Source organism: Sminthopsis crassicaudata, chromosome 1 (assembly GCF_048593235.1).
Source record: "Sminthopsis crassicaudata isolate SCR6 chromosome 1, ASM4859323v1, whole genome shotgun sequence".
NCBI classification, from domain to species: domain Eukaryota; kingdom Metazoa; phylum Chordata; class Mammalia; order Dasyuromorphia; family Dasyuridae; genus Sminthopsis; species Sminthopsis crassicaudata.
This window is the reverse complement of record NC_133617.1, coordinates 100,361,310-100,387,546: the sequence shown is the minus strand read 5'-3', so window position 1 is coordinate 100,387,546 and position 26,237 is coordinate 100,361,310. Positions and strand designations below refer to the sequence as shown.

The 26,237-nt window shown below is 33.9% G+C and overlaps 1 protein-coding gene across 2 annotated transcripts in view; it reads right to left on the bottom strand.

Moving 5' to 3' along the window:
• The window catches only part of ADCY8 (adenylate cyclase 8), a 411,706-nt gene that overhangs the window by 159,626 nt on the left and 225,843 nt on the right, over positions 1-26,237 (bottom strand). For both annotated transcript variants that reach the window (XM_074265464.1, XM_074265467.1), the window contains exon 6: positions 7,243-7,401. In XM_074265464.1, the coding sequence (XP_074121565.1) occupies positions 7,243-7,401 (159 nt within the window). The remainder of the gene's footprint in view (positions 1-7,242; positions 7,402-26,237) is intronic.

Genomic DNA, 26,237 nt, shown 5'->3' with positions numbered 1-26,237 from the left:
GTGACCATTTGTCTGATATGTTTTAGAGGAAAATGCAGCAAGATGAAGAAGACTATGAGCTAGATTTAAAATTCATCCTAGGTTCAAATCATAACTCTGACACATTAGTTATGTGACCATGAGAAAATGACTTAATCTCATTGACCCTCAATCTTTTCATCTATAAAATGAAGATTTTAATATCTTTAATAAATACCTCACAGGGTTGTTAGGAAACTTAAATGGTATGTGTGAAGGGTATTGAAAACAAATTACTATATAAATGTCTGTTATTATTCAGGTATGGGGTGGACTTTGTAGTTTTGAAGACTCTGCAACTTCTGTGAAGTACAAGAGATTTTTTGTTCACTATAATAGAAAGCTATCTAATGAGCAAAGCTCTCCAAATATTAAGTAGGCTGCTTCATGAGATACTAGGTGATCTGTTGCAAGAGATTGACAAGTACAAGTTCAATGACCTCTTGTGTATTAAAGAAGATTCATTAAGAAAATGGCTGCTCTAGATGACTTTTCAAGTCAGCCATTTAACCTTTATTAAGTACCTGTTATAGTCTATACCCTCCTCCTAACTCATAGTCTAATGGAGAACACTGCAACTATATATAACTGAAGGCTAGATAAGGGATAGTTTCAGTAGAAAGGCTTTAAGAGGGGTCAAGGAAGACCTCTAGAAGATGAATGTGAGTTGGAATTTGAAGGAAGCCAGGGAAGCCAGGAGTAGAGATGAGGAGGGAGCACATTCCAAGCATGAGGAACAGCCAGTGGAAAACTAGGTTTGAGAACACGTGAAGGGGAGCAAGTTGTGAGACATAGAAAGGTAGAAAATGGACAGGTTATAAATAGGACTTTATAAGCAAAGATCAATTTTTATATTTGATCCTGGAGGTAACAGAGAATCACTGGAATTTATTGCAAAAGGAATAACATGGTCAGACTTGCTCTTTAGAAAGATTGATGAATGAAGAATGGCCGAGAAGAGGGAAACTTGAGGAAGAGATCAGTCCATTGCAATAACCCAGGAATAGGGTGATGAAGGCCTACACCAAGGCACTATCAGAGGAGAGAAGGGGGTACACGTGAAGGAGGTTAGGAAGATTTTGGAGGTAGCTTCCAAATCAGAAATTCTGAGGGACAATACCTGATCATAATAATAGCATCTTAAAGCTTGGCATGATACCTTTCAATGGAATTTATTCAATTTAATTTATTTATTCAGTATTTTCTCCAGTTTCATTTAAACTAATTTTTTTATATTAAAAAAAACTTTTTGAGTTCTAAATCTTCTTTCTTATTCCCACCATATTAAGAAACCATACATAAAATTATACAAATATTTCCATAAAAGTCAAGTAAATTAAATTAAAAAACCCTCAAGAAAATAAAGCCAAAAGAGGAGAGAGAGAGAGAGAGAGAGAGAGAGAGAGAGAGAGAGAGAGAGAGAGAAGAAGAAGAAGAAGAAGAAGAAGAAGAAGAAGAAGAAGAAGAAGAAGAAGAAAAAGAAGAAGAAGAAAAAGAAGAAGAAGAAGAAAAAGAAAAAAAAGAAGAAGAAAAAGAAGAAGAAGAAGAAGAAGAAAAAGAAGAAGAAGAAGAAGAAGAAGAAGAAGAAGAAGAAGAAGAAGAAGAAGAAGAAGAAGAAGAAGAAGAAGAAGAAGAAGAAGAAGAAGAAGAAGAAAAGGAGGGAAAGAGAATGTGGACTAATTTTCTTTAGAAGAAAAAAAGCTTTGATAATCATTTTGATTCCCTTTGAGATATACATGTATATAATTTATATCTATCTACATATCTAAATATCTATTTATATCTATCTAATTCCTATTCCTTTAAAAAAATTCTAAGCAAAGTAGAGTTCAAAGGCTTCATTGGAGTGCTAAAGGAATCCATGATACAAAAAAGGTTAAGGATCCTCACACCAGTGAGAGGAGGAAGAAGAACCAGTAATGAGGTATCTAGAATTTTTTTTTTTTGAGACTATAGAAATTTAGAAAAAGCACTATTAAGGTGATCAGTCTTTCAGTAATCTAGAAATAACTGACTTTAGCATCTCATTAACAGCTACTTAGTTTAGATAGGAAGGTACTAGACAACATCTTCCTTCTATGGGAACTCACTCTAGGTGAATTCCTCCTACATCTGGTCCTGATCCCTTCAGATCCCTGGCTAGCAAATGATCTACCAACCTATTAATGATCTGCTACTTTCCAGTACTTTATGACAATCTCCAATGCAGGGTCCTCATTTTCTTCAGAGGCAACCCATTCTATTACTAGATGGTCAGAGTTGAGTTCAAATATGTCTTCTCGTCCCTTTACTCAAATGTCCTCATTAATAGTATTCAGACCTTTTTAAAAGATGAGGTAGAATTTCACCAGGAAGGAGAAAATGGCAATGTTAGAATGCTTAATGGAGTTAGACTCAAATAGGGAGGAAAAAAAGTGCATGTTTAAGAAGGAATGAGCAGCCTGGCTTGGCACTTTTTTGGATTCTGCTTTCTGTAATTTATTTATGTATCTTTTGTCATAACACCATTTATTGATGACATTTGAATGAGATAACACAGTGCAGAGAGCACTGAACTTAAGTCAGGAAACTCAAATCTGGTCTCAGATTTAGTAGCTTTGTGATCATGGGTGAACCACTTAATCTCTCTGCCTCAGTTTTCTCACCTATAAAATAATAATAACAATAATAACACTTACCTCCGAGACTGTTGGGAGGATAAAGTGAGATGATATTTGTTAAGCTCTTTGCAAAATTTTAAGTGGCTATATAGATGCTAGTTATCAAAAACAGAAGCCATTAATTATGAATTTATTATTTTTTCAATTAATGAACAATTTTTACTCTTTCCTCCACTTTTCTTCCCACAAAAAAATCGCCCAAACCTGTTTGTGCTTATTATTCTCAGTCTAGGTCTTTGTACATAGTAATACATTTCTGTGGAGCTATACTGAATTGGAATTTGGTGGAATGAGTTATTCAATAGAATTCATTTCAATGAAGTTTAGTTCAATGAGCATTGATTAAGTGCCTACTATATTCTAGGCAGGAGAAATATGAAGAAATAAAACTAAATGATATCTATTAGGATAAGTAAATTTAAAACATATATCAAACATCTGGGATGGGGGAAGGTGGGGTAAGAAAGATGTCCTATAATAAAGAGTATTTGCACTTAGCTTAGAAAAATCTTGGGAATTACAAAAGATAGAGGTGAAGAAGTGAACTCATTAATTAATTAAATAAACAAACTATAACCAGTGACCCAGCACATCCGAAACTTATTCTCTAATGATCTGAATGCTTGTTGTCTTATCTCCACCACCTCCTCTGGAGGATTTCAAGAAGTTAATGACTGTGTCATATTCCTTTTTGTATGTCACCTCTCTCCTTAGCTATATTTAGCATAATACCTTGCACATAGTGGTGATAAAATAAATACTTAATGAATCCATTTGAAATTAAGTAGTCAAGAACTAAAGAAATGAATTTATACTGTAAGATAAATTATTAATTCTTACAAATCACTGTGGTTAATTTTTATTTTCTATCTGGGATATCATTAAAGTAATACACAACAGGTTTTCTTTTTTTTTTGAGGTTTTCTTTTTTATTAATTTTATAATTATAAATTTTTTTGACAATACATATGCATGAGTAATTATTTTTATAACATTATCCCTTGTATTCATTTTTCCAAATTTTCCCCTCCCTCTCTCTACTATCTCTCCTAGATGACAGGCAATCCCATACATATTACATGTGTTACAGTATAACCTAGATACAATATATGTGTGTAAATCCAATTTTATTGTTGCATGTTAAGAATTGGATTCCAAAGATATAAGTAACCTGGGTAGAAAGACAGTAGTGCTATCAGTTTACATTCAATTCCCAGTGTTTCTTCTCTGGGTATAGTTGTTTTTGTTCATCATTGATCAACTGGAAGATACACAACAGGTTTTCAAGATACTTTGAAGAATTCAAGATCCAGAAAAGACCTGAATTATTTTGATTGGCTGTGTAAATGAAACCACCATATGATTAAGTGATTCATTTGGGCAGTATTGACATGGTCAAGATGTATAAGACATGTTCAAGAGGAAGGAAGTTTTTGCTTCCTTCCTGAAATCTTTCAGGTCACTCATTTGTTCTTTGCTGTCCTCTAGAGATGAACTATTTAATAAGATTTTGTAAGTCCATATTTCATCCCTCCTCCTGGATTGCATATCTATTGAGGACAAAAATGTTTAATTTTGTCTTTGTTTTCTCAGTCCTTGGCATACAATTAGCCTTTAGTAGCTATTTGTGGAGATGAATTGAATTGGAATTTAAGTTCCCATGGATGCAAATAATATATTGGTTATCTTCAAGAAGTAAATGAACACTAATAAAATGTAAAATGAAGTCCAATATAGACTGTATTAGTCAATCTTAATGTCATCCCTTTTTATTCTCTTTGAATTTTACTTCCTTCTAAAGGGAGGAAAGCAGGCATGAAACCTCTATTAAAAACACAATTTATGTTTTGTGTCCCAGAATTCCACAAATTTAAATGCATCTGGGTTGTAATTCCAAAAATTTTACTATTCCTAAAATAGTGTCTATTAGCAATGGATGAGCCAATAACAGCCATAACCCATAATATATATATTACAAACACACACACACACACACAGAGAGAGAGAGAGAGAGAGAGAGAGAGAGAGAGAGAGAGAGAGAGAGAGAGAGAGAGAGATAATCACAACAATTGATTTCCTGAGCTTCAAAATGCAAGTTCTTTATCTCAGTCCCTCTTCTTTCTCTCCCTTTTTTGACCCATAAATAAATAAATTTCTGCTCTTTCCATAGGAGAAAATTTTACAACCCAAAGCTAAGATATTTTCATATATTGCCAATTTTTATCCAATTTTATAATCTTTAAAGTTGTTGTTCAAGAAGAAAAGGAAGATTAGTCAATAGAGTAACACTTCTACACTGACTAGCATTCTCTTGGTGGTGCAATCCAATACTTTTGGCTTTTAGTTATATTTATAAAATCTTTCTTCTATTATTTGAAATGCTACCTTATGCTCATTATGGTCTTAATGTAGTGGATCTCATTGTAATTTAATTTTCTGAAAAACAGTCATCTATGAGCCTTGTCCATTTGGCTAGAAAGTGACAAGACATATTCTCTTAGGCCCTCCATAAAACCAGTACTAATCCTCTACAATCTTAATTCCTGTGGTTGACAAGGCCAAAGACTTTATTAACCAGAATACTCCATCTTTCAACCATGACTGTAAATGAACTATTCCTGATAATCTTTTCTAAGAGGTAACAAAATGTGGAACTCTGAAAACTCCATTTCAGAGACTATAATTGGAAGTGGATATGTTGGATATGTGAGTTTTGAAAGAAGTACATGGGCTCTGGTCCAGGGAATGGAACTCAAGGTAAATGGAAAGGGGCTATATAAAAAAGGGTCAGTTCTTACATATCTTCAACACCTGAGTGTTGATGTAGAGGATGATGATAAGATAATCATCTAAAAAAAAAAAAAAAACAAGTAAAAGTACTGATTCTGTAATTAGGCTATCAGAATTTGTGGACTGGACAAGGGGTCAATCTAATCTCCAGGCTAGAGGTCATCTTGTCTCCTCAGGAATATACCCAACAGCTCTGCCATTTAGTTTTACATGTAGTCAAGTAGAATAACGTAGCTGACAAAGATGTTTTAACAAGAGGAAAAAAGGGGATATCTGGTCAATTTTTAATTATCCAGAAACTAGATTAAATATCAGATTCCTTCCCTTGTTAGCACTGGAGCTAGGAGAAATTAATCAGAGCTTTAGAGAGCTGGTGAACATCTTAACAAGTACTCTTTAACAATGATATCTCTTGCGTGTTCCTTTAGTGAACTATTTGTGGAAAGGCAGCTGGTGAGCAATTGTGGCTGTATCTCCCTATCTCAAATCCTGATGTAAGAAGCTTGCTAATAAATATTTAACAACTGTCTTTCTGAAAAAAAAAAAAAAAAAAAAAAAAAAAGAAAAGAAAGAAAGAAAACTACACAAAACCACACTTTCAGGTTTAGTCTGCATTATTAATTATGTTCTCAACCACTTGTATCTTGGTTTTGTTTTAATCATTCTCAGTTCACAGGCTAGAAATAGGACAAAGGATAGATTAGGCTTTAATTTGCTAATCCCTGATTTAGACAATCAACAAAACAATAAATCCAGCTATGATTTATAGTATTTGTTTATTTCAAAATGTAAATGCTCACACTAAAAATTTAACAGTTGGTTCTCACAAGCTACTTTGGATATAGACCTAAAATACTTATATATATGATACCTCCTCGAGAGTGAGACTTCAATACTGGAAAGGTGAGTATGTCTTACCTGGTAACTATAATAAAAGCCAGATTGTTTCTCAAAGATAGATAGAAATTGTTTCAAGACTTTTCCTCATCACCCCAGGAATGAGTTTTAAAATTTCATTAGACTGTAGACTCTTGAAGGCAGGAATGTTCCCGACTAATTAGCATTGTATCTGAAACAACAGCCAATGCTTAAACAAATCTAATGGCCCCTCATATCCCAATGAAATATGAAATAACATTCAGATACAATTTTTTCAGATAATTTGCTTGTCTGATGGTACCTTTTAGTTCAAAAAATAAAATATTTTATTTACATACTACATGTCAAATGAACTAAATATGTAAAAACAAATTTAGATCCAATCCATTTTGGGGTAAAATGAATGGTATATTCCCAGGTGATTCAAAAGGTAAGAGATTTATGTATTTAGATATAACAGACTGTGAAGAACACTCAGCAAGGTGGGAATCTAGGTTTGTGGGAAGGAATTGAAGACTTACTGATCTTGTCAAAGGTAAAAAATACTCCAGAAGTCCTTTCTATAAACTCAAAACCACAGAGCTAATTGTCTGAAAATAAATCTGACAGTTGAGCACCAAACTCCAAGAACCATGAAGATTTCTTAAAATTTGATTTTTAACATTATTTCTATATTCTCTAGTATTTGGTTTTAACAGGCATTTTTGTAGATCTACTTACCAGTTCTACTTACAGATCTTTCAAGTTAAATCAGGTCAACAATTATTATATTAAATGCATATTGTATGCCTCTAAATCAGAGAATTTTCCAATTTGTGGCCATGCAATTTGAATATTTGAATTACAAAGCAAGGAGAAAAATCACAGCATTAGTGAAGCTCATGAGACAGCTTACCCAGGGATTCCACCAGATTCTAGCTTATTCGCGATGTCCACATCCCAGGACCAAACATCAAACTGCCACTTCCGGAGACCCAACACTCCACAGAGCACTGATCCAGAATGGATGCCTATACGCATGTCAATGTCATGCTTTGTCCTTGACCTAACATACCTGTTCAGAAAAGTCAATATATACATGCATTAGAAAGGGAAGAAGCTCATCTTAAACATCTGTAAGCTGGAGAACGTGTGGAAGTAAGCAATAATGAGAAATTTGACCTTGATCTTCACTGTATTCTTGTCTGGACAAGGGAAATTAGAAATATGAATAGAACAGAATAGATGATATGCTTGGAAAAGACAGTTTCAGAAAGGGGAATAATAATTAATTGAATGGAAAACCTTGGATATGCAATAAAAAGTGATGAATTGAGAGTCAAAAGGCTTGTATTTAAATCTGGGCAAACCATTTGTTATTTCTTGACATCAGTTTCCTTAGCTGTAAATGAAATGGAGTATGGGATGGAGACAGGTTAAACTAGAGGGTCTCTAACTTACCTTTTAGCTCTAAACCTATGATAAATTAAAATTCTTATCTCAAAGCATCCTACATTAATTCTAGAGGAAACAGACTAGAAATGTGTGGACACTCAAAACTTTGGCAAATAATGATAGTGCAAAGCAATTAAGTTCTGTCTAATTTGTAAAAGAGAATACTTAGAGTGGAGAGAGGTATAAACATTTATATTATATATACTATGTGACAGGCACCATGCTAGGTACTTTTACTTATATTATCTTAGTTGATCACAACAATCTTTCAAGATAGGCATTATTGTTCCTTTTTGCAGTTAAGGAAATTGAAGAAAACAAGGTTAATTGAGTAAGTGATAGCCAGTAAGTGTCTGAGGCCAGATCTGAATTCAGGTTTTTCTAACTCTAACCAGCATTCCAGTTGCTGGAGCAGCTAGTTCGCTCCATAGTGCATAGAGTCTTGGGTATGGAGTCAGGAAAACCCCTCTCCCCAAGTTCAAATATGGTCTCAGACCCTTACTAGCTGTGTGACCCTGGGCAAGTCACTTCACCTTGTGTGCCTCCATTTCCTCATCCGTAAAGTGAACTGGAGAAAAAAATGACAAACTGCTCCAGTATCTTTGTTGAGAAAATACCAAATTGGGTCACAGAGAGTCAAATGACTGAAAAAAAGATCACCAGCTGCTTCTCTTTAGTGGAGTCAGATCAGGAATTTAAAACTGTCAGCTAGCTATCAATTAGGTTTTTTTTTCATAATACAGAAGAGGAAAATGAGACTGTGAAGATTAAATAACAATAAAAGCTGGATTTGAGTTCAGGTCCTCTGACTTCAGACTTTTGTTTGACTTTTTATTTTTCCTACAATGTTATGAGATAATGGTTCTCTCTGAATATTTGAAGGCTTTCACATGGAAATAACAAGTGACCTTGAGATATACCTTAAGCTTAAGACAGTAGTTTACATAAATTATCTCATTAAACGGGATGATCCCCATTTTATAGATGAGGAAGATTAAGGGAAACTAAGTGACTTCCCCACAACTAACAAATGTCAGAAATAAGATTTAAACCTAGGCCCTTTGTGACTTTTCAGTATTTCTTTGTATCACACCAAAGGGAAAAAGTATTAGAATTTCTTTATCTAGCCTCAGAAAGTAAAAGGAGTAATAATCAGTAAAATTACAGTAGATCTCTTTCCTTCTTTCTACTTCTATTGCTATTCCTTTAATCCAAGCCCTTCTTTTTGACTATTGTTTGTTGGGGCTGCTAAGGTGCTTTAGTCATGTCTGACTCTTTGTGATCCCACTTGGGGTTTTCTTGCAGAGGTACTGGAGTGGTCTGCCATTTCCTTCTTAACTCATTTTACATATGAGGAAACAGAGGCAGAGTTAAGAGACTTGCCCAAGATTCCAATAGACCTGTGATGGAAAGAGCCATCCATACCCAAAGAGAACAATGAAGACTGAATTGTGTGCAATTCTGTTTAAGGTACACCAATTTAGTAGGAATGGTACCAATCTGGAGAGTCCAGAGGAGACCAACCATGACTGATTTTATGCCTATTTCATATGAGGATCAGTTGAAGAAATTGGGAATGTTTAACATGGAGAAGAGAAGATTCAGGAAAAACTACCTTTAAAAAAGATTAGACTTGTTCCATTTGATCTCAGAGAAGAGAACCAGTTTCAATGGATCAATGGATCAAAACTGCAAAGGTTGAAATGACAATTTTCTATAGTAAGAGCTGTCTCAAAATATAATAATCTTCCTTAAGAGATGGTGACCTATTCAGGTAAGGTCTTTTCCTTGAGGGATAGCTAAATAGCTCAGTAAATAGAATATCGACTCTAGAATCAGGAAAACTTGAGTTCAAATCTGACCTCAGACACTTATTCAGTATGTGATCCTGAAAAAGTCACAAGCTTAATTGACTCACAAAATAAACTCAAAATGCAGATCTTCTACTTGAAGCTGGATAACTATTTATAAAGAATGTTCTTTGGGGGATACTTCTTTGGATACAGTTTGGACTAAAAAGCTGCTAAAGTCATTCCCAAATCTAAATTCTATAACTCTGCTCCATCTTTGGAGATTTTCAAGGGGAGATTAATTTACTACTTGACAAGGACATGGTAGAAAGGGTTACTTATGTGTATGTTCCTCTGAGTTCTGAATTTTTCTTATCTTTTTTATGGTATGTACTATGTACTGTAGTGGAGAAAATACATATGTAAGAAGCATCCAGGTGGTCAGTGGATAGAGTGGTGGTGTGGGAAGACTTAAATTCATATCCTGACTCACTAGCTGCAAGACCCTGGCAAGGCACTGAATTTCCATTTTTCTCAGTTTGCTCACATATTAAAAATGAGGCTTAGAATAGTACCTAGCCCTCAGGATTGTTGTAAGGATCATAAGATCATATGTATAAAGCACTCTATAAGCAATATACTATGAACATACTATCTGCTATTATTAAGATGATTTTTGTTGTTGATGATGTTTAGTCATGTTGACTGTTCATTTGGAGTTTCTTGGCAAAGATTCTGAAGTAAATTGCCATTTTTTTCTTCTTCAACTCATTTTACAGATAAGGAAACTGAGATAAAGTGAGTCACACAGACAGTAAGAGTTTGAGGTCAGATTTGAATTTAAGAACATGTCTTCCTGACTACAGACCTAGTACTTTATTACTTGTGTCACCTTGATGCTTCAAGACAAAAAAAATTGCTCTCAAAGATTTTATAGCACAAAAAGATAATGTGTCCAAGAAGAATATGTGAATGAAAGAAGTACAAAACAAGGTACTGAAATCTATTTCTGACTTCTCTATTAATTGACTGAATGATTTGGACTAAAATTAACCTTCTGAGGTGACCTCTAAGCTTCTAGCTCTAAATATATGTGTCTTTGGAAATGTATGAAGTGATAGAGTATGGAAAGATTAAAAAATGAAAGAGTAGATGGAAAATATATATTTGGAAAATGCTAATTTTATTAGGTAAGTGACATTACCTATAGAATGCACATTTTAAAAGGAGAGGATTGAGGCTAATTGTTCAAAATAAGAAATATCATATCATAAGGATATCAAACTGTACACTGGCACTGTGATGCTGTTTCCTTATAGGAAATTGAGATTTGAGTCAAACGAAGGACATGTAATTATTTCCAAGCTGATTACTTATCTGCACACATAGATCCTACTTGGAAGTCAAGTGTTGTGATTGGACACAGTTTAAAAAAAATCACTTTATGACTATTGAGAGTTTTGACTGTTTTCTGAAATAAAGTGGAGAAAATGTTTCTTTATGTGAATTGCCCTGCTCTAGCTGAACCCCCAAAGGCAATTTGCTGTGTTCCCATCAATCACTAACACTTTCCTAGTGGTTCTGAGGACAAGAAAAATTATTCTGTCTTTTCAGATTGAGGCTTTCATTTTGAGAAGTGAAATCACTGGTGCTGTGATTATAGCTCTCCAAAAGACATCCAGAGAAGAGTCCTTGTTAAACCTAAGTTATGCTAAGATACTAGAGGTCCTTTTATAATTAGAAGACTTCAATGACCAAGTATTTATATAGAATCTGGATGAGTAGAAAACTTTCTACAAAATATTGAAAACATACACATTGTGAGTTTCTTAAAGGAAGGGCCTGCCATTTACCTTTCTTTGAATCATTGGTACTTAGCACAATGTCTGGCACATTGTAGAGACTTAATAAGTGCTTAATGCCTGAACTGTCAGATAGCAGTCATTAAGTATTGCTCCACACCATTATTTTCTATCTCTGTCTTACAGAAATTGATTGTATGTATATCCTAGATCTTTGTGCTGTACTAATCCTTAGTGTTCCAAAGCTTGTATTTGGAAGTTACCTCAAATGATACAAATTGTACTATCTATACCTACTTTTCCTGTGTGACCTTTATCCATATCTTCCCATAAACTTTTCAGAGAAGGTCCACTCAACTTATTGTAGGCTTTCTTCCCTTTCTCTTGACCAAAAAACGTACCCCAATGGAATCATTCACAGTCCACTTGTCAATCCCTCACCTTTATCACATAATCACCTCATATCCTTTTCTTTATAATGTTTCGATGTCATCTCTTGCCTTCATTCTTCTTTGGGACTTCTCATTGATAGCATTTCATTGCATTCTGCACATAACCACCATATACTTCTCTATTGCTTTCTACATGGGATTCATTTTTATTTATGCTGCATTCTATGTCACAGTGTCAAATAATAATACTGGAATGCTATGGATATTTAAAAAATTAGGTTTTTGTCCATATTTGCTCCCTTCTCTTGGCAAGAATTAATGTCCCTCCTCAAGATTCTTTTGCCATTTTCTTAGCAAGGCACTGGAGATTGAGTCCTCCCATCTTATAAGGTTCTTGTCACCTCGGAGTGCCAGGCTCTGTGACCTCATAAGAACATACTCAAGGTAACAGAAAATAATCCATCAACTGTTGTCTGGAATGTCATTGTCATAAATTTTTGGGAAAAAAAGTTATCATCTAAAATGCCTACATATATTCCATAAGACAGACTTCAGAAACTTTATAGCAAAGCCTAATATACAAGATTGTTTCTAAGGTAGATACAACATAAGGGAACACACAAATGCCATAGAGGTAACCAGACTCTCTTAGAATTATACTAAGCTATCATGAATTTCTATTTTTTTTTTACTCTTCCTCCTATCAAAACAATCAACTCTGTAAATATGTATATAAAACAGACCAGGACTACAAGTGAAGCAGTGAAGCAAGAAGCAATTAAAATAAAAGACAAACAGTATCATTTGGCTGACTGAAGATGATTTGGGGTCTGACTCATAACAGAGTTGTTAGTTATCTCACAAAAAGACTTCTCACCATTATTCTGTGGTGAAGAGACTGTGAAGTACTAAATTCTGAAGTAGAAGATGACAATGCTGAAGAAAAGATTTATTTAATAGAAAACACTAGCAACTTGAAGCTTAATAGAGAAAGCAGTTCATAGATCAGTGGAGAAAACAGCTCATCAACAGACCACGATAGTCTTGTGAGGAAGCATAAAGTGACATTCAGGGGCAGAGATGTATTTGAGTTGGTATGGTGCCATATAACAGCATAGATTGACCAGGCTATATAAGTTATATATGTTACCAATGATAGCTTCCTTTTCTGCTAGTGATATATACTTGGTTGGTATGAAAGAATGTGTTTTTTATTTTCCCTCTTTAGTCTCTATTAATTAAATGACATTTTGCTAAACAAAAAGATAGGTTAAACCAGGTTAAAAGCACCAGGGAATTTTATGGTTTTATATAATGTTGGCAGAGAATCCTTGAGTTGAAGAAATAATGATTTCCTTATTGGAATTATTAGCAAAACCCACCAGTTCCCTTAACAATTCTACCTGTCAAAGGTCAAAGGATATAAACACACATTTTCAGATTTTCAAAGGAAAGCCATAAATGCAAATTAAAACAACTCCAAAGTACCATCTCATACCTCTCAGATTGGCTAAGATGACAAGAAAAAATAATGATAAATATTGGAGGGGATGAGGGATAACTGGGACACTAATGCATTGTTGGTGAAATTGTAAAATGATCCAAATATTCTGGAGAGCAATATGGAACTATGCCCAAAGGGCTATAACACTGTGCATATCTTTTGACCCGGTATTCCAAGGAAATTACAAAGAAGGGAAAAGGATCTACATGTGCAAAAATGTTTGAAGTGGCTCTTTTTGTGGTAGCAAAGAATTAGAAAAGGAATGGATGGTCATCAATTGGGGAATGGCTGAATAAGCTGTGATACATGAAGGTAATGGAATATTATTGTTCTATAAAAATGAACAAGCTAATTTTAGAAAAACCTGGAAAGATTTACATGAACTGATGCTGAGAAAAACTAACAGAACAAAGAATACATTGTATACAATAACAGCAAGAATGTATGATGATCAAAACTATGAAAGACTTGGTTCTTCTCAGTATTTCAGTAATCCAAAACATTCTCAATAAACTTTGGACAGAAAATATCATCTGCATCCAGACAAAGAATTAAGGAGACTGAATGTAAATCAATACATATTATATTCACTTTGTCTGTTTTTTAATCTTTTCCCATGGTTTTTCTCTTTTGTCCTGATTTTTCTCTCCCAGTGGTTCATCCCATGATGCAATCCCCATGATTCATAAAGCAATGTGTATTAAATACAAATAAACACTACAATAAAAACAAAACAAAAAAAACAACAATTCTACCTTCTTGATTGTGTTTACAGTGTTGAAGAGATGGATGATTGGAAAAGAGTTAATGATGTATTGTGGGGTAAATATATGGTCTAGATGAATTATGTGTGACTTTGAGAGAAGTATTAGGGTGAGATAAGAGAACTCTATCAATAAGTTAATAAACTTTTACTACATGTGTACTGTATATCAGGCATGGTGCCAAGGGTTAGAGATATGAGAAGGGAAAAACACATTTATTTTTGCTTTTAAGAATATCCTATTCTAATGAAAGAGAAAAGTTACATATAACAAGTACATATAGAGGAGATGTAAAGTAATCACAGAGAGAAGGTATTGATTATTCTGTCAAAGGTGGGATGTGTGTAGAGTTGTGAAGAAAGCTGAGAAAGCTGAGAGGCAGGGACAAGAAGGAAAATAATTTTGGACATACAAGACATTTATTGAGAAACCATGGTGTTTGGAGATGGAGTAGACTCTTTAAGGATCAGCAAGTAAGAAGGTATAACTGAATCAGAGAGTAATTAAAGAGGAATAAAATTCAAGAAGATTAGAACAAATAGGAAAGTAATATTACAGCTAGAAAGTGTGGTAGAGGCAGCAGGTCCAATGCTTTTTCTATTATTTACACATAACCTTTCCATATATCATAATACTCCTCCACAGTGGGATCAGTATACCTAACCAGTTCAATTCAATTAATTGACCATGAGCAGATAAGAACAGCTGAATCACTTAAATATGTGAAGCCATGACCTCAATCCACTATAAAGAAATTTACTAAGTGACCTGGAAGAAGGCCCTAGTTTGTCATGATGAATGGATCCTTCTGGCCAGGAAGGACCAATCAATGGATGAACTCCACAAATGAGGGTGGGGGAGGAGGCAGACTATGACAATTGAATCTAGCAGCTGGATAAATGTGGTCAATTCTATCTGCACATTTCCAAAACAATAGTTCTCTGTCCTTCCTTCCCCTTTCCCTTGCCCTTCTATCACACACTGTCTTGAAAGGGAAAATAAGGATGGTCTTGGAGGGGTTTTATTATTCAAAAGGAAAATGTACAGGTCTTCTCAAAAAAGGGATTTCTCAAATCAATTGATTGTCTGATGTCCTCGAATGCTTACCTTAGTAAATATCCACAAAGTGTTTACTTCTTTCCTTGGTGTAAAGATCTTAGACTATCAGTGTCATTGAGTTCCAATACACTTGTATCATTGGCTTTGATACTGGGAATTGGAATGTCTAGGCTTCAGATCTCAGTGAATAAATTTATCAGTTCTTTAGTATATTTTTAAAATACACCCATACATGCACAACCACACAACTCATTATACATAATGGAATTTACAGTTTCATATATATAATATTCCTATTCTTTGCACATGGAAACATTTGTGTTAGTTGGAGTTTGCCAAGTCAAACAATCATACAATCACTGAACATTTATTTTATAACCAACATTTATATAGTGTTTACTATATGTCAGCCACTGTGCTTAAGTGCTTTATAATTAATATCTCATTTTATCTTCACTGCAACCCTAGGAAGTAAATGCTATTTTTATTGACATTTTACAGATGAAGAAACTGAGGTAGATAGAGGTTAGGGGAGTTGTCCAGGCTCACACAGATAGCAAGTGTCTGAGACTGGATTAGAACTCATGTCCTCCTGATTTCAGACCCAGTGTTTTATTCAATAACCATGGAGGTGCCAAAATAAGAAAAAAAGAAAAAAAATAATGAAAAAAATTAAAGCTATGTTATTTTAAAAATAGGGCTTGAGATTGAGAAGAATTAATCCTTGGGTTCCTCATTTTTGCCAATTTTAATTCTTTCTTTCTAAATCAGAGTATTCAATGCTTTTGAGAGGATTCCATTTGTCCTCTCTCTGATTCTGACTTTAATCCTTTCCTTTTTCAAATCTTTTGTTTCTATCCATTTATCTTTTCTTCCAGTCCTTGCAAAAATATGATCTGGTCCTTCACCTTGGTTTGTCCAGAGGGAATAAAATTATTAAGTAAAACATTTAAATATGAAAAATCAATAGGTACATAGGTGAGACCAGCAAGAAATCTGAGGAGTTTGCACTATATTTTCGCAATGACTTCTGTTCATGGAGTGTGGGTCCTGTAAGAACATGACTCTTAATTTCCATCCATATTTGTACTCTTCCCTTACCTGTTTTAAAGTATCTGAAAATGATTTTATATGATCAAGTTAGCATCAGAAAGGTATCTCCAGGTCTACAAATGTATCTGGCTATATATCTAGATAAAATCTGAATATCTGTGTGTATATATATATATATATATATATATATATATGCATATATATATGCACATACATGTGCATATGTGTGCATATATATTTTATATACATATATATTTCTCCCCCCCCCCCCAGTAGGAGACTTCTAAGTCTAAATTTATTCTAAATTCAGCACAGCTAGATTGTCATCCTATAAGACCTCCTGGTAAGTATGGTTCTCTTTGTACAGATGTTTAATATACAGACAAAATGATGCAAGAGCTATTCAGTTACCAATGTTTTCCAATGAACCAGACATTCCTTTCCACATGAACGAATACTAATGCTTTGCCCAGGGAAATATCATGGGGAAAAGTGTATTGTGTTAACTCACATATTGCTTCCTTGAAAAAAAAAAAGACAATAATAACTCATGCCATGCTATTCTGGGTCAGAACAATGTCTGTACTCCTCCTTCTCCCACTCTTCAATCCCCTACCTCATTTCATTTCCACACTGCCCCTCTTTCAGATACCTCAATAAAAATTACTGCTGAGAGGGGACAGTATTACTTTCTTGGGTGCTGACTCTCCAAAATAGGAATGTTGTTGAAGGTCCAGAAAAGGCTATTTCAAAAGATCATAAAATGCCCCTAGTATTTAAAAGGACATTAAAGACCAAGTAATTTTGAGTCATTTTCCAAGGATGGAGACAGGTCAAGTTGATTAAGTGAGTGGCCCAATGTGTTTATTCATCATTGTAGGCTAGGGATTTATTCTTCCAAGTCACTTAGTACATTTTCATTATGATACTTTGAAATCACATAGGTAGTAGATATCATAGTACTCCTTAATGAATTAAACTCTTTCCCCTATAGACAAGATAGAAGGATTTAATAAGAAGGAGGACTGAAAAAAATTATAATGATTTCCTCTGGAAAAACACGAATAAATGGGTGTACACTCAAATCTTTAACAATTGCTCACAGAATAGCGTGGGCAATCCTTCCACCACAGGAAGCAACTGTTGGTAATGGTAGGATGAATGAATGAAAGGATCTCCTATGTCCTACGTGGAGGACTTATGCAACATATTATTCAAAGAGGAGGCATAATCAAATTATAAATCAATTCAGGAAGAGCTTGAGAACAAAAATAAAAACACTCATTTTATACTTACAGCCTCTATTTCAAAGTTTTACTTTAAAACCTCATCATGGTTTAAAGTCATCTTGAGCCCTCAAGGTCCTCAGCAGTCAAAAAAACAAGCTCTCACAAATGTTAAATGGGCCTAGTGCTGTCTGGTCTACATGTTGATTATCAAAGGACAATTTAAGCCAAAGTTTGGGGTAGTTTATTACCAATTTGGATATAAAGCATATATAATTATGTTGGGACCTTGGATATCTTAGAATAAGCAGGAGTCAGGATAAGCAAAAGTCTTTATTCTTGGTCTTTTGCAGTAGGGGTCAGGGGATTAGATCTAGCAATCTCCACACCTCCTTCCTCTCTCTCCACTGCCAGGAGAATGAATCAATCTCCTCCTCCTACTCCACCCACTGATTTCACTTCCCCTTCTTTGTCCACACTGACCAATCAGGGAGGCACAGAATAGTTGGGGAAGGTCATCCTTCAAACATGTGGCAATAGAGAATTGTCCAGTTGGTTATTAGCCTCACGTGCTAGGTTACCTTGCATATGCTCAGTTCTAGCCCTCTACATAATTATATATATATATATAGAGAGAGAGAGAGTTATGCATTTTTTGTTTACTGCAAAGTTTCTTAAACTGAGGATCACAATCCCATATGGGGTCATGTAAATGAATGTGGGTGGTGAAAAATTTGGCAGCAGTAAAAAGTATCAAATTCTCCAAGATTTAATTCTTTATATGAAAGTAAGCAATCACTTTCATCTCATTAATATGCAAATTTGATTTTATTTTTAATAAATGGTAAATTATATGTATACTAAAGAATTATTTCAAAATAAAATTTATGATTTATTATCAGTAAATGTTTGATTTGTATACCTATTTTATATACCTACATACATGAGATCACATAAAAATTTTTTCAACAAAAAGGGGTCATGAGTGGAAAAAGCTTAAGAAGCCCTGTTCCATAGTAATGGTCAAAGACTGTTCACTAAATTATAGAAGCATTATAGTATTCATCACCTCATGATTCATCCTGCCTCAAGTCTCTCTGTCCTGTCTATTCTCTACTCAACTGTCAAAATGATCTTTTTAAAGGGTCAATATGATAACATAGCCTCCTTACTCAATAAACTCCAATGGCTCACTATTATCTTCGGGATAATGTATAAAATCTTGTTTGGCATTCAAAACTCTTTATAACCTGCCCTCCACTACCTTTACAATCTTCTTATACATTATTTCCTACCATGCACTTTGAAATCAAGTGGCAATGACCTCATTCTAGTTCCTTACAAAAGACACTTCCATTTTTAAATTAATGTGCATTTTCACTGGCTGTTTCCTCTGCTTGAAATTCTTATACTACTTATAAAGTCTTATCTACTTCTTGGTCTCCATGATTATCTTCCAGTATTTGCTAAATTTTTACAGGAAACCTTTTGTGATTCCCTCTGAATGTAAGGGACTTTGCTCATTGATCATTCCCAATTTAACTTATTCATCCATAATTGATTTCATGTTGTCTCCTCCATTAGACTGAGAGCTTACATGAATCAGTGTTTAGCCCACCTATGCTCTAAATGATGTTCCTTGCATTGGCATTAGATATCTGTAGAATTTTCCTATCAGATTGATAACTCTGTAAAAAATGATAATGAAATCTGACTATCACTAGGATTTTTAATCTTTTTTTTTTTTTTTTTAATGTCACAGACGCCTTTGGCAGTTTGGCAAAACCTATGACCCCTCCTCAGAAAAATGTTTTAAAATAATGTGTTTTTTAAAAAAAAACAACAACTTAATTTTGGTTAGAGATTATGGAAAATAAAAATGTATTTCCCCCTCAAATCTATCCATGGATTCCCCTCTCTCCCAAATGGAAGCCAATTTAAGTACCTTTTGCTTATCACAGGGCCTTTTATCCCCACTTGATGAATCCATACTTGCTTATAGTGATCATAATGTTTGAGGTACAAATAAACCCCATTTCTTAACACGCTTAGAGAATTTAGGGGATTTGCCCAATATCAAATGATTTATTGCAGCAATAAAAACCAATTCCTTTAATTCCAAGTCTGGTGCTTTTTTCATTATACCTGGTTGATAAAACTTATTAAAATATAATATACATAACATATTATTGAATAATAATCATCAAAAAGTTAAATAATTTACATTTACATGCATACAGTTTTATGGAGAAGCCATGTCATGTGGGAAGTCATGAACTTGGAAGCATTTTTATTTAATTAGCATTGTTTCTGTTTCTCTCCCTACTTTCTTCCAAATACCTTAATAAAGGTACATTGGGCATTGAAGTCAAAATAGCTACAAAGAGAGCTTTATTTTCTGTTTAAATCCTTTTCACAGAATTGGACTTATGAACAGCTCTCCCTTTGGACTGCCTCATTGGTCTTCGAAGACCTAGAAATAGCTTCCCTGGGCCTTGTTTCAGTGCCTTGGAAACTATTTGTAAGTGAATAGCATTAAATAAGTCCATAGTCACTTTTACCATCTCTACAGGACCTGAAAGCTGAGTTCAGTGTTCTATAGGGTCAAACAGAAGCAGGAAAAGAAGCTATTTTGAGAACAAAATCCAAACTCAAATGGGGAGAAGCTAAAAAGAAAGGAGGATAGAAAATGTTAGAAGGCACTGACTTGCTTTAGGTTCCTCAGTTCTTTCCCGCTCACTTCTACCACTCCTTTTTCTGATTTGCTGGATATTGATTATGTATCCCATTTACATGTAATCTAGATAGTGTCCTGAATCTGTTGTGTCCCAGAGATGGAAATTTTATTTTGCCACAGATGGGAACCCCTCTAAATGAGGTGTGAAGTCCTCACTGTCATTCATTTTGTTCTGACAATGATGAAGTCTGCTGGACATCAGAGAGTGAAATTCCCTTGACAAGGTTAAACTTGATAAAATATCAATTCCTAGCCTTCATCTAGGATCTCTTCTATTAGGTTCAAACAGTTTGGTCTTCCTAGGTCTAGGAACCTCTCTGTTATTCTGACTCTGAAATGCCATTTAATACAATTTCTAGCAGGTCTAACAACTTCTAGCCACTTCTCTTAATCCAATGCAATTCCTGGAGCTGGATGATTGATTGCAGGGGCCCCCATGGTTCCATAGTCTTCTCTCTTGGAAATCAAGACCATTTGTATTTTCATATTTATTTGGAAATTGATTTTTCTGTTTGTGTTTCCAACTGTGCCTGAGGAGGACAGCACTAGAATCAGTAGATAGTGCCTAAGAAGGGACTGTTTTGATTCAACATATGGAAAAGCTTTCAATTAGACAAGGCAATTTTAAGAGAAACTATTCGGCCATTTGTGAGGACGGTGGAGTTCAAAGTCATTATGTGGTTAGAATAGATTCCTTGCAAATCTAAGTCTATATAATATAATACAACTTGCAGAATATAGAAATAGCTCAGTGGCAGAGTGGATAGAATGCAGTACTTGGAATCAGGAAGAGTCATCTTCAGACACTTACTAGCTGTATGACCCTCGGCAAAGTATTTAGTCCTATTTGCCTCAGTTTTCTTCTATAAAAAGAACTATAGAAGAAAATGGCAAATGATTGCAGTATCTCTACAAGAAAACTCCAAATGGATCCACCAAAGAGTCAAACAGGACTGAAATGACTGAAGAGAAACATTTATAGCATCCTGATATGTAAATTATAATGTTATTCAGGGGATGCTACATATTCAATAAATTATATTCTGGATTTTGAATCAGAATTCAAATGTTGGTTCTGACATTTAATAAATATGGTCAAATCATTTAACTATTCTGAGCTTCAGTTAAAAAAAAGATTATAAACATCTATGTAATCTACCTTTTAGGACTATGCATAAATAAATGAAACACTTAAAATGCTTACTATATGCTCAGCCTTAAGTAGGCAAATAGAAAAACAAAGGAGGCAGTTTTGTTCTCAAGGAGTTCATACTGTAAAAGAGCAAAACAACATATAAAAAATGTTCAATTCTTAGAACAGATGGGAAAGTTCAGAAATATTAAGTATGTAAGGATGCAGAAGAGGATCAGATATTAAGGACCAATGTTCTAAGGTCATCTTAATAGGTCAGAAGTAAAAGGGATCTGCAGATTTTAGATGTGGTAAAGCTTAGAGGACTTTAAAAGGCAGTGACAGGGCAAATAATAAAACACAATGCTTGGGAATTAGCTTGTGATAAATTATTGTAATTGTTGCTATTGATAAATTAAGCCTGTTTTGTAATTGGCACATTGTTAGCCTGAGTACTTGCATGGCAAGTAGAATCTATTAATTTTCTTTTTCTGTATAGATAACTATATTTTGAGATTTTATTCTTGGAATAAGAAGAAGGGAAAAGGTCAGAATACTATCAACCAAAAATAACTATTTGTGAGAATTTTGATAAATGGAAATCAGAGCCTTTGTTTTGAGGGCACAACATACAGTTATAAATCCTTTTCATATATGTGCTCCCATTCAATTAAGATAATAACAATATTTTATATAGCACTTTTTGGTTTACCTTTAAAGTACTTCCCTTGCAACTACCCTATGAAGTAGATTAGTACAAATATCACTATCACCATTTTATAAATTAGGAAAAAATTAAATTTTTTTTAATTTTCAAAATATATGCATAAATTGTTGCCAACATTTACTAATGCAAAACCTTGTGTTCTAAGTTTTTTTCTTCTCCCCTTCCCCCCATCTCCTCCCTTAGACAGCAAGCAATCCATTATATGTTAAACGTACTGTTCTTCTAAATATATAGGAAAATTTTTTATATCACTATGCTTTGTTCATGGAATGATTGTGAGGAACTTAAGTTTCAGAGACCTTAAATGGTTTTTTGCAAATGGCAGAACCAATTCTTCTGAATCTCAAATCCACTGCTCCTCTTATACCAAGCATAGTAATATCTTTGTAGGGATTTGGTGGTCTTTTTGGCAATACTGCTTGGATGATTATTCTCTTTGATTATAGAAATTATTTAGGTAATGTTTTCCTAGATTATTAATAAAGATATTATATAAGATTGGATACAATCATTACCCTCATACTTTTCAATTCAGTGTCTTTCTAAATTAGAACTATGGTTACACGGAGATGAAACATCTTAAGTAGCTTCTTAATCTATGCACAAGTATTTATAACTAAGTCAAATTTAATTAATTTAAGTTTATAGGCAATATTTCATGATGCTATATTAAATGCTTCATTAAAAATAAAGATATATTAAGTCTCTAACTCATCTAGCTCACAGGGAGTTTCTAAACAAAAGCAAAGGCAATCAAATGTTTCTGGCAGGGCTTATTTATCATAACCAATACTAATTATAGTACATTATTCTATTATCCTCTAGATGTTCACAGAGTCCCCCCCCCCAGTCTTAGTGCAAGTAATTTATTAGGGATTTAAGTTAGATTGACCAAATCATACCTTGATCCAGCAAAGATCAATGACATGTCTCAGATAGTACATTCACTTCTATAATTATACTACCAAAGAGAAAAACAGTGTTGTGCTTTTTTTTTTTTTTTACTTTAGTTCAGTGACTCAGATTCTGTTGGTGCTCAAAGAATGCCAGGATTCTTTTTTTTTTTTTTTTTTAAATAATGTCAGTACCTTTACTGTATTATTAATTCTTTGTAGACAATTCAAATTAATCGAATCGCTCATTGATTGGGTGCTTCTTGTATCAAAGGTTATATTCTTATTGTTGGGTAGGTCACCAAGCAACAGTGAAGTCAACAAAGCATTGGTCTTGGAGGCCAGAGTCTTGGACTAAGCCACTGTGGGTAAGCCACTTAGAATTCTCCAGGCAAATAGGAGTTAAGTGACTTGCCCAGGGTTATACAGCTAGTTTCTAAAGTTAACTCAGATCTTCCAGACTTAAAGGTCTACATTCCATCTATTGTATCATCAAGCTCATCCTATGACATAAAGCATAAATAATGTCAATTTGTGGTTTTCTAAGACAATATTGTAGCCATTTCAATTTTAGTTTAATAGCACTGTTCTAGATGCCTTCTAAGGTTGTTCACAGATATCCTATTTTGAGAGTTGTCATTAATTTCAGTTTGGTAAAAAAGAAAAAAGAAGTCATGGGGAAAAATGACCTTTAAAGATACAAAATCTCATTCTTCATTAACTGAGACATTTTTAATTTAAGTACATAATTTGAGGGTCAGAAGTTGTACCAGAAAATTGAGAAATCACAGAATAAAAAGGATTTTAGAAATCTAATACAGTTGCTTTACTTCTCCTTGCTCCCATGTCCTGCATTTTATAGGCCATGAAATGTAAAAGTTACAAAAAATCTTACTGTGTTCCTCTGTACTTCAAAGATGAGGAAACTAAAGCTAAAAATGAAAAACTTCACAGTGAGTATCTAACACACCTGGAAATTAATCTCAGATCTTCTAAAAAAAAAAAAAATCAGCCCAGTTGATATTTTTCCATTGAACTATGTTATCTCTCTTTCAAAGGACCTTAATTTTTGACCTTTTGGGCAAGAAGATGAAAGAATGTAATAATAAAACTTCTTTAAATATCCTGAAAAATGTGATCTGGCTACCATTGGAAGACCAACTTTTATCAAAAATGAAATTTATTATCCATTGAGGCATGCCAGTCCACTCCTGAAAAGTTTTAATTGTTAGAATTCATTTTCTCCCTTACTGATTTACAATCTTCCATACTTGAAATTTTTATCCATTGGTTTTAATTTTTCCCTCTGGGATCAAACAAAATAAATCTAATTACATAATAACCTTGAAATCTTTGAAAATTATATTTTAGGTTTTTGTTTCTTCAGGCTAAATACTACCAATGCCTTAGAGTATTACTTTTATAGTGCTTTGCGTTCTCTCACCATGCTGATTACCTTCCCCTGGAGTGTACTGGTTAACATTTATCAACCAAAAATGTTTATATGATACATTTTACATTTAATCTTCAATATTTTCTCCATTACTTTCTTAAGTCTAACAAATACAAAATAAAGTTAATTTTGATTTGAATATAGAAGAGGGATACACTAAGATTCTTTGTAACTCTTACATTTCATGGTCTATACAATGTAGGGCACGGGGGCAAGGAGAAGCAAAACAACTGTATTAGATTTCTAAAATCCTTTTTATTCTGTGATTTCTCAATTTGATTTTGATTATACCTTTGCCAATTCCAACTGAAAAATTAACAACCAGCTCCTTTTAAGTATTAAGAATTGAATCTAGAATACCCTTCCCCCTCATCTACACTCACACTTACTTGTCAAAGTCAGTCAAGATGTGTGATACCATGATATTCAAAATCAGGAATGGTTTGCAAGCTCAATTATGTTGGACATCATTTCAAAAATAGGTCACCAGAATTTATCACCTAGTGACCAACTTTCAGAAAACAGGCTTCTCCATACTTGGATAATGTTCTGTCCCTTTAAATATTATTGTAAAATTAAATCTTCTTACAATTCTAAGAGAAGTCATCACTAAAACATTTACTTTCTGATTCAGAGTTCTGAGACAAGCAGTTCCTGAGTTTTGAATGAGGCAAGCTGTGGTATATTGAAAGACTGCTATTCTATTATTCTATTCCATTCTATTATTTTCTAATGAACATAATTTATCTGATTATAGAGAGAAAATGAGAATTTGATTACTAATTCTAAACTGTGGTAGGGTTGTTCACATAGAAGACTCCAAGTCTAAAGGCAGAAATATAAAAGATTAGAGAAAGAGGCATGAAAGGACAGATTTCAGAACTATATCAGCTAAGTTTGAAGCTAGAAATCATAGCTATACTACAGTGTTGTTGAGGAGCAAGTCTATCTGATCAGAGGGACAGATGGGAAGCAGATAATTATACAAGTTACTCAGTGAATACAGTTGAAATGGCATGCCCAAAGAGTTGTTAGTTAAACATAGCACTGATCAACTATTTAACAGTGGAATCATCTATTCAACAGATGTTACAACCATAAAAGTGTTTTTTATGAACAGTTCCTGAAATTGAAAGAGAACAGTTTACCGTCTATGAGTTACCCTGATAACACAGTTTTTCATTACTAAAGCACTTCCTTGGAAGGTTTCTTCTGTGTGTATCCATGTTCCCTCAGAGATACTGAATGAATTGCTGAGAGATTCTAAGACAAGTTTATGAGCAAATTATGACATTTACTATTCATGCATTTGCTTTAATATATAAATGCTTATTATATTACAATTTTAAAAAATGTTGCTAAATTGTTCTGTTTAAGATCCAAAAGAGTCATTATTGTGAGAGACAGACTTTATAAATAGAATTGCATTGGTGAGGGCTCAAGAGCTAATGGCGAGTAGAAGAAGCCTATTTCTCCAAAACATAATTATCTTTAGGCCTGAAAGAATTTGAACATAATCAAATAGTGTTGGTCTTTCTCTAGGAATCTAGACCTTCCAGTGTGAGAACAGACTGAGTCAAGTAAGAGAGTAAATAGGTGTCTTTTGTTAAGGTGAGAGGTGTGAAGTGCATCTGTGTGTGTATATGATGTGTAGATGATGATGATGATGATGATGATGATGATGATGATGATGATGATGTGTGTATGTGTGTGTGTGTATACTTACTAGTTCTGTCACTTAACCTCCTTGACCCAGTTTCCTCATCTGTAAGAAGCTGGAAAAATAAATGGTGGAAGCATTCCAATTATACCAATTCAATGGTATATGAATTATATTATGGCAAGCAAATCCCAAATGGTCTTTAAGAAAAAAAGCAGATACCACAGAAACAACTGAACAACAACAAAGAAAGGTCTTTTCCAC